At 43.9% G+C, this 15685-nt stretch overlaps 1 protein-coding gene across 5 annotated transcripts in view; it reads right to left on the bottom strand.

Moving 5' to 3' along the window:
- LOC138981684 (uncharacterized) overlaps positions 1-15685 on the bottom strand; it is a 166071-nt gene that overhangs the window by 96024 nt on the left and 54362 nt on the right. Inside the window, exon 4 of one of the 5 annotated variants that reach the window (XM_070354686.1) lies at positions 7787-8385. The exons of the other annotated variants lie outside the window; for them this stretch is intronic. Within the exon in view, the coding sequence (XP_070210787.1) occupies positions 7802-8385 (584 nt within the window). The 3' untranslated portion in view covers positions 7787-7801. Of the gene's footprint in view, positions 1-7786; positions 8386-15685 lie in introns of those variants that run through there. 5 annotated transcript variants of the gene reach the window in all.

Raw genomic sequence — 15685 nt, 5'->3', positions numbered from 1 at the left:
CACACAACCCGTTTAAACACAGAAAACCACAACTCTGATGTCATGAACATATTAAATCAAGGTTCAGTTTTCTTTGGTCAAGCTGACAGTCTAATTATTTACTTGCTTCAGATGCTCTATCTCCGGAGAAGTATACAACAAAAAATTTTCATCAGGTTCTTTTTTTGTTACTGAAAGACAGCATGAATTCAATGTACTAATGTTTACAAAACAGTTCAGTCTTGTTGAATTTGATAAGGTACTCGATGAACATTTTCTTGTTTCATTTTGTTTATACTACCCTTCATTTATGACAGACTGTTTTTCTTGCTTTCACAATGCTCTGCCTAAATCATAATGTTCCAAAATCTCCAAGTTGCTGAAATATTAAATCCTTGTGGGCTTTGGTGATATGCAGGCGCAGGTTTTGTTTGTGACCGAAAAACTTTCCGCAGTACATGCACTGGAGATCAGTGTTCTGCCTGTGCAACTTGTTGCGGTGGTAGCACAAATTAGCAGAAGAATTAAAACCCTGAGAGCACTGCACACAGTAGTAAACCTTATGCACTGTACGCATGTGGTCATAGAGCTCCGTGTTGCTGGAGAAAGCCTCGCCACAAGGTGCACAACGAAGCGGAAAACTACAGCTCTGGTTGGCAGCCATGTTGTCAACAGCCTGTACCAGCACCAGTGGACTTGTACTTCCTGAGCCTACACCAGGGACCCAACCTGACCTCATGCCCTGATACTCTTGCTGGTGATGCTGCCATGCCTGTTCCTCAGGCATTCTCATCGCATAATCCCTGCTGTCCCTTTTGCCCACTGAAACACGGCCTGTGCCTGTCTGAGCACAAAACGAGGCTGAAAAGAGAGGAGGTCAGCTGTAAGGCATGTGTGGTGAGAAGAACTGCACTAGTGAACACTTCCAAATATTCGTACATGCGCCTGACTCGAATAATACTGATTTTGACAATAAAAAGGACAATCGCAAAATCACCAAGTTTAACTCTTTTCTTTTTGTTCATATGTCTGTGTTTCGCGGGAGGGAGTGAAGAGATGAGTGGCTCTGTTGCAACTAAAACAACAAGAAGAGCAAACGCTCGATCGAGTCACTTTCGCAGTTCTGAATATTATATGAGGCAATTTTTCCTTCAAGACATACCTGTGACCTTGAAAAAGGTCAAAGGTCACCAAAGCAGACGTCAAAGTGTAGAGGTCACTGGGAGTCACGTTCACATAAAATTTGAGCCCGGTCACTTTTATAGTTTCCGAGAAAAGCCCAACGTTAAGTTGTGTGTTGCCGAACAGAAAAGGCTAGTTATCTCCCTTGTTTTTCTGATAACGTTCGTAAAAGGCTACAGATGTAAATACTTTGATGTAAAGAATAATCCTACAAAGTTTCAATCACATCCGATGAACTTTGTCAAAGATATAAAATGTCTAATTTTTCCTTTGACGCTGACCTGTGACCTTGAAAAAGGTCAAAGGTCAACGAAACCATCGTTAAAGTGTAGAGGTCATTGGAGGTCACGACTAAACAAAATATGAGCCCGATCGCTTTGATAGTTTCCGAGAAAAGTCCAACGTTAAGGTGGTGTCTACGGACGGCCGGCCGGACAGACTAACACTGACCGATTACATAGAGTCACTTTTTCTCAAGTGACTCAAAAAGAGTATGTGATCATATTTCAGCCTGTATGAAAATGTGAGTGAAGTCTCTTAATAAAATTTCAAAGACAGTGTGAAAATGCCAACAGTTTATAATCAAAATGGTTGCGAAACATCATATGAACTCAAAAGGACTAGTCCCATGTTTCTCTGGATTTGTTTGCAGAACCATGCGCTAAGTGCTCTACCTAATTACATATGCAACTTGCACAACAAAAAATGACCTATGCCGCGAATCAACGCATTCGAACCCTAACCTGAGACTTCCACTAATTATGGCTAATTATGGTGGACAGCTAATTCATGGCAAACAGGCCCTGGTGGACGACTTCTATGTGTTTTTTCTTGCTCCACATGCGAGTGAAGGCCTTGCCGCAGATGTGACACCTGAGTTCCTCTCTCTGGCGATGCCTCTTGTCCAGATGATAGGACAAAGATTGGCGAGAGTTGAACACCTCCCCACAGTGCAGGCAGGGTACTTTGCTGTGCGCAATTACCAGATGGGACAGGAGCAGTGACTGACTAAAGAAACACATCACACAGTGGGGGCAGGAAACAACAGACGTCTCTTCTCTCTTCCAATCCATCTCTATGCCTGCACGCAGGACAGAAAGTAAAGGCAGTTTGTAACATGTGCAGGCTGAATACCAATCAGAAACAGGTTGAAAACGTGTCGCTGGGAAAATCAAAAGTTCAAACATCACCTCCCATATCATACTAAGTAGACAGAACAGAGCGAATTTTTTTTCTGGGTTGTTCACCAATTACAGAATCTATCACACCTTCCATACAGTTTTTGAGAGAACACAGTACAACAGTACCAAAGCTACTGAGAAGAACAAAGGGAGAAGGTAGGAAAAGAGGGTCTCAAGGAGTAGTTCTTGAACACAGTTCACTGTCTGCTGATGCTGGCATTTTAACATGGTTTACAACCAGTTCTACACTTGCCTGGAAACACTGAATGAACAAGTTTTACAGACAAAGAAATCTGTGCTACAGACATTAGAATGATACGTTCCCACTAGGAGCTAATAAATGTGTTGACATCATGTGCCTGGTCATATTCTGCTTGTGAGCAAAGCTTTTCCCACAGATCTGGCACACCAGATTTTGGTTTTGACCATGTTTTGCATTACGATGGCGCACTAGGGTGCTACGACTCCTGAAAGCTTTGTGGCAGTCAAGACACAGCAGCTGGTGTCCTGAGCACTGGTGATTATCTCTGGTCACATCATCTTTGAACAGACATGGACATTTTGAGCAGCTCAAGGCAGCACCATATGCATATCCCATTCTGAGCTGAGAACTCTGGAGGGAGACGTGTGCTGCTTCTTCACATTTCACATCCGTGTCTCGCTTCACTGCACCCTGCCAATGCCAGCCTGAAACGGCAAGAAATGTCAAGTTTAAAGATATTTTCTGCGTCGGCTTTATCCGCTTATATCAACTACGCATGTCTGTAGAAATAACCCAGGGCTGGTGCCTAACTGCTGCACCAGTGGCTTACCATAACAAGGTAGTACATACTAAGACTTTCATTCAAGCAATATTGAATACAGTCAAAGCTGAACTACGCCTAACAATACTTCCTGAGAATCAAACTAATTAGTAATTACGCATTTCTCACAAACTGGGTGAGACAAAGATCAGAAGGAGCACAGGTACTTCAATTCAGCGTCATGTTCACAGTTTAATTAGGGCTTTTAGAGTGTTTCACTCATTTGTTGCATGACGAATGAGGAAAACCATTTTTACCTTCTACTTCAGAAGATTTTGGGAAAAAATTGCTGTCATTAGATCAAAGGACACAGCCCCCCTACGTCCAACAAAGCCACCAGACAGTATCTGCCATCCACACAGACATAAAACTGTCCAAAACTGTGAGTTTATTCTGAAGCAAGTTTGTGCATGTTCCACATGTGCTTGGCCTTGGCCTGTTTGTGAGCAAAAGACTTGCCACACACATGACACTGGAGGTTTCTGTTCAAGCCGTGTGTGGCATTCCGGTGACGAACCAAGGTGCTGCGAGCATTAAAGCGCCTCTGGCAATGAGAACACTCATAGGGATGCTTGCAGCATCGATGAACCTGTAGATCGACAGGACTGCCAAATGCTTGGTTGCACTCGGGACAATGATACTGGTCACCATAACCAGGCTGATCTGGTGTCTCAGTAAATTCTTGCACATGTTGCATCTGATCATCAGTGGCTGTGTAATACGCTGAATACTGGGAGATTGTACCTGAAATCGCAAAACACAGCTGCTGTAAATGGCTCACTCGGGCCTCTCTCTCAAAGCAAAAAGAAGAAGAAAACCTTGAAGTTAATTATGGTACCCTTCCCTTTCTCGCAGTAAAGAATTTATGACAACATATGTGTGCAGTCACTGCTACTCAGCAGCATACAACCGAAGACAAGAGAAAAATGACACAAAATAGTGCCGGAAGGAGGTGAAACTGGAAGGATCATCAAAAGATAGAAGTATCCAGAAATTCCAACGAATGACACTGTCAATAACAAAAACAAAAAAAACAAAAAGTCCCAACTCTTAACTTGTACAAGTTGGGATAACTTGACATGTTGGTGTTGACCCCTTAGATTTTTAACCCGAATCATAACACCCATCTACTTGTTTTCTTGCACAATTTTTCAGCACAGATGTCATTTATTGCCCAAAAAACATTCTGTGAAGTAGTACTAACAAGAAACTGAATACAAACAACTCTAGGAACACCTACACTCTCTCACATATCCTGGACACCATGTTTGTTTTTCATGTGCTTGTTTTTATGCTGGGAGTGACCGAAGGCCTGACCACACAGGTGACAGATCAGTTTTTGTTTGAGGTCGTGCTTTGCGTTGCGGTGATAACCAAGCGCTTGGAAAGAGTTAAATGTCTTCCAACAAACAGTGCACAAGTGCTTCCCGTGAATGTGACGCGTATGCTGGCACAGTTCTTTATCCGTCGCAAAGACCTCGCTGCAGTAACCACATGAGAAGAGATTGACCGGAGCGTCCAGTTCACACAGAGAGGGCTGAGATGAGAAGGGTGTGTAGCTTGAACTGTTGTAGGCTGACGTGCCTTCTACTTCATACAGTGATTCAAAGGGAGCAGAGCCCTCAACTGTGGCCACAAGGCTGCCTGTAAGCCCTGCAAGGACAGAGAAAAGTCATGCAGGACGAGAACAAGTCACACACACTGCAAACACCCACTCGCAACACACGCTAATTCCAATCAAGAGTCCCTTTTATGTGTTACCAAAGTAAGTGCTTGCTCTAGCAGGTTCAAACATTTTGGACACTTTCACTGGCAGGTTTGTATTTGTTGTTTTGTTTTTGTTTTTTGAGTCACATGATTTCATTTTCCCATGTGTCAATTGTTAATAACACTTAGAACATTGGAGTTTATGAGATAAATATGGAGATGCTGAAGGAAATACAGGTTCAGATCATTAAAATAAACAAAAGCTAAACCCCCTTCTTGATCATGAAGTGTCAACTTGATGAGCATTTAGCATGTGCATTCTCTTATTCTGCCTGTGGGCAAAGGTCTTGTTGCATACAGGGCACTTGAGGTGCTCGTTACTACTATGCTTGGCATTGCGATGAAAGCCCAGTGCCTGGTGAGAATTGAACAACTTCCAACAAACTAAACACAGGTGCTTTTGGTGTTCCAAACGCAGGTGTTTGCAAAACAACTGCGTGTCAGCAGAGACAGAACCACAGAAAGAGCAGGAAATTAAGCTGCCCGCACTCTTTTGCTGAACCCAATTTGCTGGACGCCACTCTTGGTGCTGATATTGCTCTACTGATTGAATCCAGCCTTGAGACTGATCAAACTCACTATCACCCTTTTTGGTCTCCGCATTAGTGATGTCAACCGCCAAGAATCCTGCAAATAACAGAAGACACTAGGTCAAAGCCAAGAACAACTTAAATGGTTCAAAACTGACTGTACTCATCAAAGAAAGGCAGGCATAAGGAGAAAAAAATACTTCTGATATTGTTTTATAATTCACAAACAACCATATCCGCCGTTTTAGCAACACATGACCAAGTCTGACTGCGCACACGCCAGGAAAAAAGAATATTTGCTCATATTCCATCCCTGCTTATGCACTTACGTTTTGATGTTTTTATAAAAGAAATGTAATCAACGTTTGGTCCTTTAATTTCTCACAACCATTCTGTGGACCATCATCAACACAGACTGATTTGCAGGAGGCGACTGGTTTGACAAATACTCAACTGTACAGAGTAATTTACACACAAGTATATTTGAGTGGGCAAGTAAGTTTCTTGGCTTAATGTTTCCAGATTGACGAAAAACCTCTCCGCACTGCTAAACTTGCATCTTATTCTGATATCAACTGCTTCTGATCTCCTGGTGGAAGCTCATAGGCATCAATCCCATGCACATTCTTCATGTGGTAGTTCTTGTGCTGCTTGTGGCTTAGCATCTTGCCGCATATGGGGCACTTGAGGTCCTCCCTATACCCGTGCTTGGCGTTCCTGTGGTAGCCCAGTGCCTGCTGGGACTTGAACATCTTGCCACACTCCAGGCAGTGGTGATCTTTCTTCTCCCCTGAACCCTTACCCGAGGAGCGTTCAGGACGTGGGTAGGGGAACTGTGGTGTGGAGGAGTGGACCATCGGGTCAATGGGACTCAGTCTGGGCGAGGGTCCACCGTGAGAAACGCCACCTGGGCGTGGCGGGAACTGAGGCTGGCTGAACGGAGGGTAGCCAACGCCTCGGGAGCTTGGGGAGGGGGTTGCTCTTTGATGCTGTTGATGTTGTTGGGGAGAATACGCTTGACTGGTGCTTGGCATTGGTGGGGATGGCTCTGATTTTGGGTGCATAAACTGTCTCATTGGGTGGTGGATTGTTTGACTCATAGACAAGGGTTTGGACGCTCGAACCAAAGGTACCATAGTCGGAGCTGACCCGAGCATCGACCTTAGCTGCCCGCGCACAGCTGCATGCTCAGGTGCACCAGACAGCTTGGACGCTCCCTCCTGCTGCGGCTGAAGACGAAACTGAGAATAAGAGCTGCCAGCCACCACACCTTGATGGCCTGACCATGGTATTGAATGAGAAACTGTATGAAACAGTGTTTGGGGTGAGCTATGAGTGGTCTGAGATGACTGTGGTGCTGACTGATCCTGCATGGAGCCAGAGCCTGAAGGCTGAAAGTGAGATGCCATGGGATACTGTGAAGAGGTAAAGCTAGAAGAAGAGTTGCCCTGGGAAGACTGAGAGGCTGGCACAAGCTGAACAGTTGTGAGCAGCTGTGGCTGAGTAATCTGATGAGCAGCCAGTTCAACCTGGCTCAGGCGTCTGACACCAGTTACGACAACCTCCGCCATGTCTGGTGCCAGATCTGCAACTGCAAAACACAATCCTCATCAGAAACAAGACAGCCGTTTTTCTTTACTTTCCTGTTTAAAATAAAGATGCGTTTTGAAATCTCAGTTACAAAATCCCTTTCAAAACAAGACAGCCAGGGTTTTTTGCCTTTCTTTTTAAAATAAAGACTCCTTTTTCAAAACCTCAATTACGAGACAAAGCACTGCCTCACAAACGGGCTGGGTAAGCTAAGTGCCTTTGTCGTATGAATTTGCATGTGACAAGAACTAAATAAAAACCATTCAGCTTCAAAAATTAAAACAGCATGTAGATCATCGCCCAAGCAAACAGCAACATTCCTTTGATTTGTTTTAATTTGTTTTTGTTTCAATTACATTTTCATGCTGGTGTGTACTAGTTCAACAAACCACCGGAATGGGATGGTACTGGGGCGCTACAGATGACATCAAGTAGAGAACACATCAAGCTTTTAGAACATTTTCTGTTTTTGATTGAAATCTAACTTTTGATTGTGCATTTGTAAATGTGTGCTCTTCCACTCCTTTACTTTCACTTTTCCTGAAGTGTTCCTCGATTCTGCATTAGGTCTACTTGCTTCATACTTTCCACTTCCTCGGCATCAGTACAACTACTGAAACACAAGAGATCTAACACAGCACACACCCATTGAAGAAATCAAAATCGCTCTCAACTGATTAGCAAGGCTGGCCAAATTATGGCTATTTGACATGCTATCTAAACATGTAAATTATTTTCTCTACCTTCTTAAAAGTCCATTGGACAAAGTTCAGTTAGATTCTGGATCAGAGCCAGACAGGAAATGTGGCACAAAGTCCCGCGGTGATGACTGGCGGATGTTGGGCGGTACTCTGCTGCCCATGTTGTGAGTTGACTTGATGTGGTTCTGCAGGTTGTCGGCGCGGTAGTAAACGGCACCGCAGATGGTGCACGGCAGGGGGCGAGACTGGTCGCATTTCCAGCGATGTCGCTGCAAAGACTGTGCCAGCTGGTAGCCTCGCCCACACTTCGAGCAGCGGAACGGTCTAGCAGGGTCTATGGGAGGCTGTGGTTGAAGCTGAGAAGGTGATGTTGCTTCCTCTTTTGGCGCTTCCTGAGAGTCACTCTTGCTCTCAGGCTCCTGTGCTGGTGCTATGTCCAATTCACTGACCTCCGCTGTGCAGGTTTCCATATGCCTGCGCAGAAGGTCCATATCAGGGCAGTAAAACATGCAGCGCTTGCAGTAGGTCCCTCCAGCACCACCGACCCCCACAGGCAGCATGACGCCAGGGAATGTTTCCCTACTCCACTCCTCCAGCTCCCTGTTACCTGCACTGCCTCCACCACTCAATGCCAGCAGACGTATCATTGTCTCTGCAGACAAGGCAACAGGCGCAATTTAGTCAGCCAGCACAGTAGACATTTGGCTGGGAAACAACAACAGCAACAAACCTCTTGAGACAAATATGAAATCTAGACATTTTTGTCACAGCCATTTGAGAACAGTTGCCAACAGTCTGCAGGGTATGACTGCTAATTAAGATATCTTTGTGAACAAGCTGTATCCCCCTTTTACCTATAACCTTCTTCCCCTGGTTGAAAGTATGTCACCACACAGCAGTGTAATGATCAAACAGACATGTCTTTTATGTGGAAAGGTTGCACTGTCTTTATCAATACCTACTAGAGTAACAGTATAAAGAAAGAGTTGTATTGGAACGATTCAATGGTTTTGCAATGACCCGTTATTTGGGCTGAAAGTGGGTTACCTGACCCACAGACAAAGGAGCTTCTAAAGAGTTGGATGAGGGTAAAATAGTAATCTCCACTCACTTAATGTTTGTGATGTATTTGTCATTAAAAATACAAAAACACTGAAGTCAGTCCAAAGCCGGTGCACCCTGCGACTCCATTTTGTGAACATTTCTCATGTGTCTTGTGAATGTGTCTGCACGGTAAAACGTGGCATAGCAGATATTGCAGATCACAGGCCGTGACTTTTCGCACATCCACATATGGCGCTGCAGCGACTGAAGCAATTGATAACCACGGTTACATCTGCTACATCTGTAACGCAGCTGAGGAGATTCAGCATCTTTAGACTGTGTCATCTGCTGAATTTCACCAGGCGTGCTGAACCTCTGTTGTGGCCTCCAGGACTGCCCAGCATCCGCCATAAACTGAAGACCTTTATCCAGAGGCAAGAATGCTGCAGATGAAAAACAAAGTCCCACTGAGTCCTGGTGTGTGTGTGTGTGTATGCTTGTGATGGACTGTCACCAGAATTTCAGTGCATGTAACCGGCTTCTTGTCTGCAGGTGTTTATTTCTTCTGAATTTGTATAGGGAGTGTGAAGAATAGCTTGTCTGCGTGAGAGAGAGAGAGAGAGAGAGAGAGAGAGAGAGAGAGAGAGAGAGAGAGAGAGAGAGAGAGAGAGAGAGAGAGAGAGAGAGAGAGAGAGAGAGAGAGAGAGAGAGAGAGAGAGAGAGAGAGAGAGAGAGAGAGAGAGAGAGAGAGAGCATACGCTAGTGCATGCCGAGGTCTGGAGTCCATATATCTGAGACAACCAAGACACAACCACGTCAAAAAACTCTGAAACCTACAGGCAAGAATTCTTCCTTTTAATTTTTCACCAACTTTCTTTTTCTTCTTTTACACAATGTAATGTGCAGATATAAACCAGCTACAGAAAAGCCAACAAACATATCTTGGAACCCTTGCCATCCACGTATTCCTTCCAACAGTAAGAAAAAGCAACAGCAAAATCAAGAGTAGCCCGACGAACGTATTTTCCAGATGAAGCCCGATCATCTTCCTCTCCTCAATGGGTATTTATTTGCCTCTGAATTTCATACTTCTGAAATTAATTATGTTTACAGCAAACAAGGTCAAAGCCCTAGTGCATGATCACTTTATTCAGGCTTGCTGCCCCCCGTAACGGGTGGGAAAAGCTCTTCTGCGTGCTTGCCCATGTGGGACTTCAGGCTATCCAGCCTGTGGGTGGCATAATCACAGTGCGAACAAGTCAGAACCCTCAGTCCCTCACACTTCCACTTGTGTCGGTTCAGACTCTGTGAATACTGGAACACCCTGCCACACTTGGTACAGGGATAGTTTCCAATTCCATCCAAAGATGGGCCGGCTTGTCTCATGAATCGCACAGCCAAGTCTCTTGGCCTAGGTCCTTGAACAAAGCAAGTTGCTCTGTGCGTTCTTAAATCTGCTAAGGAGTCTAATGGCAGCCCACAACTGAAGCATCCGTACTGACTCTCTGCACATCAAAAAGTAGGCTCAAATGACAAACTGAAGACAAGGGCAGCCGTAATTTATCTTGAAAAAAACCCAAAACTATTCGGTTAATGACAATGAACACTACATACAATTAAAGGCAAAAATTGCTATTCCGTCAGTCATCAGGCTTCTCATGAAGAAAATTGAAGAAAAAAAGCATTCAAAGCTAAGGCTATCACAGACCTCATAAAGCAAAGGGTTTTAAAGGTATGCTTATCAATGTATATCATTTTTCATACTGTCAACACTCTTTTTGTAACTATGTACACAGCAAGAATCCATCACCGACTGGAATACTCAATCCAAACGACATGAACACTATAAACACAGTTGATGGAACTGTCTTTTCAGGGATATTCCCATATCATAGTCATGTCTGTCGAAGATTCCCCTCTAACTAGGTACAAATCCTCCACAGCAACTACCACATAACTTCCAGGGGAGTAATCAAGCACTGAGCATCCTTTACTTGGCGTGTCATTTCTAACTCTGTTTCAGCTGTTCCTACTTAAGAAGTCAAGGCAGTTTATATGTGCAATAAAATTTGAGCTCAAATGCAGATAAATGCACAGCAGGTTGTGGTTCTGTATGTGCATGCATGCATGTGTCAGCATCTCATTTCTTTCTTATATTATTACTGACATTTTCATCCTTATTCAAGTATTACTGACATTTTCATCCTTGCTACTACACAACTGACTGTTGTAATTCAGAATATGTGTGAATATTAGGTGTGCATGCTTCTGATTTGATTGAATGAATGTATTGCATTACTTGCTGGTCTTCTTCACACACACACACACACACATACACACACACACACACAAGAGAGAGAGAGAGAGAGAGAGAGAGAGAGAGAGAGAGAGAGAGAGAGAGACATGAGTGAATGCTGAGAGAGAGAGAGAGAGAGAGAGAGAGAGAGAGAGAGAGAGAGAGAGAGAGAGAGAGAGAGAGAGAGAGAGAGAGAGAGAGAGAGAGAGAGAGAGAGAGAGAGAGAGAGATGCCAATTCAAATTGAAAGTTCTTTACGATTTAATTTTTAATAGTCATGACCATATATTACAATTATGAACACATTCCACACATACAACACTGGCAAGATCGTTGACAAAATAATCTACGAAACACACTTTCAACAGCAGAACATAAGATAATTGTCAAGATTTAACATACAGAATGGATTTGTCAGACAAAAAATCATCTGTACTGGGAACTCACTCACCCAGATTACCTTGCCAGCCAAAACCATCCACACTTGAACTCACTCACCCACAAAAAAATATATCGTCCATATAAAAAACCCATTTTGTACTAGAATGTCACTTCTCCACAAGAAACACCGACTCAGTGACTGTAAAAAAAACAAAAAACTATGGTCCACTGCAAATGTTTTTTGCTGTCATCAGAAATAATTCTGGATTTGTTCATGTAAAAACACAACGAAAACAGAGAAGATCATTATTCGCAAAAGTCTACTTAGGACCCCATATCTTGCTGCTTATGCTTTGCAATGTGTGCCTTGAAAGCGTCCATACGGTAATACACTTGCCCACATTCGGGGCACTCTAGCCGTCGAGTTCCAGCACACTTCCACCTGTGGCGGTTCATTGTGCGATTGTAGGCAAAGTAGCGACCACAATGATCACACCGATAAGGTGTGGGCTGATTGGTCTCCTGGTAACCATATGGCGCCATAGATGTGTAACTGTCAGTGTGCGCCTCACATTCTGTAGAAAAACAGTATTTAAATTATGCAATATTGCAGCATTGCATATTGAGCTTTTTCCCCCACCAAAGTAGATATCACTCAAAAATCAAGTTTGCATATTACAGCAACTTTACCACAACTGAACCTTAAAAGGAAGATCTGCAATCAAAAGGCTTTCTTTCTTTATTTGGTGTTTAACGTCGTTTTCAACCACGAAGGTGGGCGGGGGGATGTAGCTCAGTCTGTAGCGCGCTGGATTTGTATCCAGTTGGCCGCTGTCAGCGTGAGTTCGTCCCCACGTTCGGCGAGAGATTTATTTCTCAGAGTCAACTTTGTGTGCAGACTCTCCTCGGTGTCCAAACACCCCCGTGTGTACACGCAAGCACAAGACCAAGTGCGCACGAAAAAGATCCTGTAATCCATGTCAGAGTTCGGTGGGTTATAGAAACACGAAAATACCCAGCATGATTCCCCCGAAAGCGGCGTATGGCTGCCTAAATGGCGGGGTAAAAACTGTCATACACGTAAAATTCCACTCGTTTCAGCCCACGAACGCAGAAGAAGAAGAAAACCACAAAGGTTATATCGCGACGGGGAAAGGAGAGCCACTAGTCAATTGTTTCTTGTTCACAAAAGCACTAATCAAAAATTTTCTCCAGGGGCTTGCAACGTAGTACAATATATTACCTTACTGGGAGAATGCAAGTTTCCAGTACAAAGGACTTAACATTTCTTACATACTGCTTGACTAAAATCTTTACAAAAATTGACTATATTCTATACAAGAAACACTTAACAAGGGTAAAAGGAGAAACAGAATCCGTTAGTCGCCTCTTACGACATGCTGGGGAGCATCGGGTAAATTCTTCCCTCTAACCCGCAGGGGGTAATCAAAAGGCTGATCCCTGTGAACAATACGAAACTTTACCACCCTGTCCCACTATATAAACTACAACATTATGACACCATCCACAGGAATTCAACTGTAAGCTTTCTGTACACTGAGAGGTTTCAAGAGTCCTTCCCTATGATGAAGTATGCAGCAGAAGAAACCTCTGAAAGGATTGCATTGAAAGGATAGGTGAGAGCAATGCCTAAATTCACATTGAACTACACCCAAACAAGAGTTTCCATGTCACTCCTCAATACTGTCAACTGATGCCAATGAAAATCCCAGAGGAGATCATGGGATCTGAAGGGTTTATTGATGTAGCCCCAGGTGCTGCTGCTCTTCTTCACACAACCAGCTGTTTCACTTTTCTATGCTATCCCATGCTTCATGGCCATGTGATGCTTGTGTTTGTCAGTGCGGTAGCAGACAAAGTCACAGAGAGGGCAATGGATGATACGAGTTCCCTCACACTGCCAGCGATGGCGCTGCAGACTGTTGCGGAATGTGAAGCATTTCTGACATTTCTGGCACTGGAACTGCCCTCGCTGGTTGCGACTATCAAAGCGCATTCTCTTCCATGCCTCATTGCAGGGCAGGTAGAAACCTTTGGATAAAAAGCCAGAAACACATATGCAATACTGGTGAAAAGACTCATTGTAATATTAATGCCCATCATGACCTCATGACAAAGAGGTATACCTTCTCAATAGGGATAACTGTTTCATACAATGCAGTCAATACAGAAACTAAAGCAGGTATTAATGAATTCAGTCAATTTCAAATATGGAGAAACTGCTCCTGCCATTCCCTGCATCATTACCACTAAGCTGATGGTCTTCATTTTCCTACTGTGGTGTACTATGATGTTGAAAAAAGTGACACTGCCTCAAACCTGTTAATACTATTGAATAAGTGGCTGGTGCTGCCTTTCATTCTAAGAAGCATGAAGAAAGTAGAGACTTGCATACGGAAATGTTGGCAGATACAATACAATACACCAAGGTAAACAAACCAGTCACAAGTCCTTCCTTCTTTTGACAAGTGATACGAATTCTGCTATTTTTTGACAGGTGAATGAGGCCAAGACTTCTGCTTAAGTAGCTACCGTGGTCGCATCTTGATGCCATGACGGCACTGCATATGCTGACGCAGTACATCAGACCTGAACGTAACATATGAGCAGAGTTCACAGGCAAACGTTCGCGTCCCTTCACACTTCCATCGATGGCGACTGAGGCTGTTCTTGAAGGCAAACATCCTGCCACAATTAGGGCAAGCATGAGAAGCACCATCACCTTCAGCAAGAACTCTAGGTCTTCCAAGCTGACCTGCATATCCAATGCTTGCAGAGAACCCCAGCCATGCTGGGACATCACCTCCACCCCTCCCTGGAAAAACCAATAGCACAAACTATTGTAGGTCATGTGTTCACTTTTAGTTTTGAAAGAGGGGAGGGGGAGGGCAAGATGATAAAATGACACCCTCTATGCGTCCAACAAAACTAAGCTCCTGTTGCAATATTCTTGTTAGAAAAGTGAACAACAAGTGATAGCGCAATGTAGCCAAAAAGGGGTTGGTGAATACAAATGCAAGTTGACAGAAGACCTGTTGAGAATGAAAGCAAACCTTCATGTATGAAAAAGAAATTGTGAAAGCTTTTCGACACGGCTGTTCTACTCTTTGGGACGCTCGACTCCGTGCGTTTTCATATGCTGCCAGTAGTGGTCAGAGCGATGTGCTTCATACCCACAGACTGCACACACTATCAGTCTTGTTCCCTCGCACTTCCATTTGTGTCTGAGCATAGAGTGGTGATGGGCAAACGTCTTTCCACAAACTGAACATCTGCTTCTCTCCCCATGCGCACGCCGAGAACCAGTGCCTCTTTTGGCTTGCCACCTTCTCCTCGCTGCGAAGTTATATGCTGAACTCAGGGATGGCCTGGTTCCCAACGTTAGTGGCAAGTCTGCATCTTGACCTTGCACGACTGTACAGAAAGAGCAAACCAAGTTTGAGCAGTCAGCCATGCACACTGGCAAGCATATCATTCAAACAGTGAAACAAGAATGGCACGGCTGTTCTTCAACAGCTGTTTGTTGTGATATCTATATAACAAAATTTGTCAAATTTACACCAAACAGAGAAAAAATGAGAAGGGGGAGTGAAGAAGAACTAACTGCAGCAGACTATGACAGGACCTGTCAACCTGCAGGTACAAGATGAAATTTCAACTCTGCACTGTCAACGCAACTCACTTGCATCTTTTTTGCTAAAGAAGCAGCAATTAAAAGAAGCAGCAATTAGTATACAGTATATTGGTCAATTCAATTTACATGTTAGCTCGTAGAGGTAAGTTTTTAAGCAGTGCTTCGTGTTACAGATGCAGCTGTACGTTTCAGATGCCACCCCCCCCCCCCCCCCCCCCCCCCCCCAATGTCATGTAGGATGGAAATATGAGGCCAGCCCCTTAGAGAAGCAGGGAATAAGGAATTCAGCTGACCAGTTCTAGGCACCAACACCCAAGAAGCTCAATGTCTGTGGGCTGTGTTAACACTTCTGTCCAGCCTTATTTTGCATACTCCTTGCTGGTTTTAAGCTCAACCTTGAAAAATGCAAATTAGTCGCCTGAATAAACAAAACAAAAAGAAAGAAATTAGATCTTTTTCTGTGTTGCTATGTTCTTGTTTTTTTACTCTCGGAGTCACCTTATGAGTTTCGCGTGCCGCACGTTGTTTTTCCCCCTGCCACATTGGCAGCATTATGCCGTCTTCAAGAATTACAAAA

Source organism: Littorina saxatilis, linkage group LG12, assembly GCF_037325665.1.
Source record: "Littorina saxatilis isolate snail1 linkage group LG12, US_GU_Lsax_2.0, whole genome shotgun sequence".
NCBI classification, from domain to species: domain Eukaryota; kingdom Metazoa; phylum Mollusca; class Gastropoda; order Littorinimorpha; family Littorinidae; genus Littorina; species Littorina saxatilis.
This window is presented reverse-complemented; position numbering and strand designations above follow the sequence as displayed.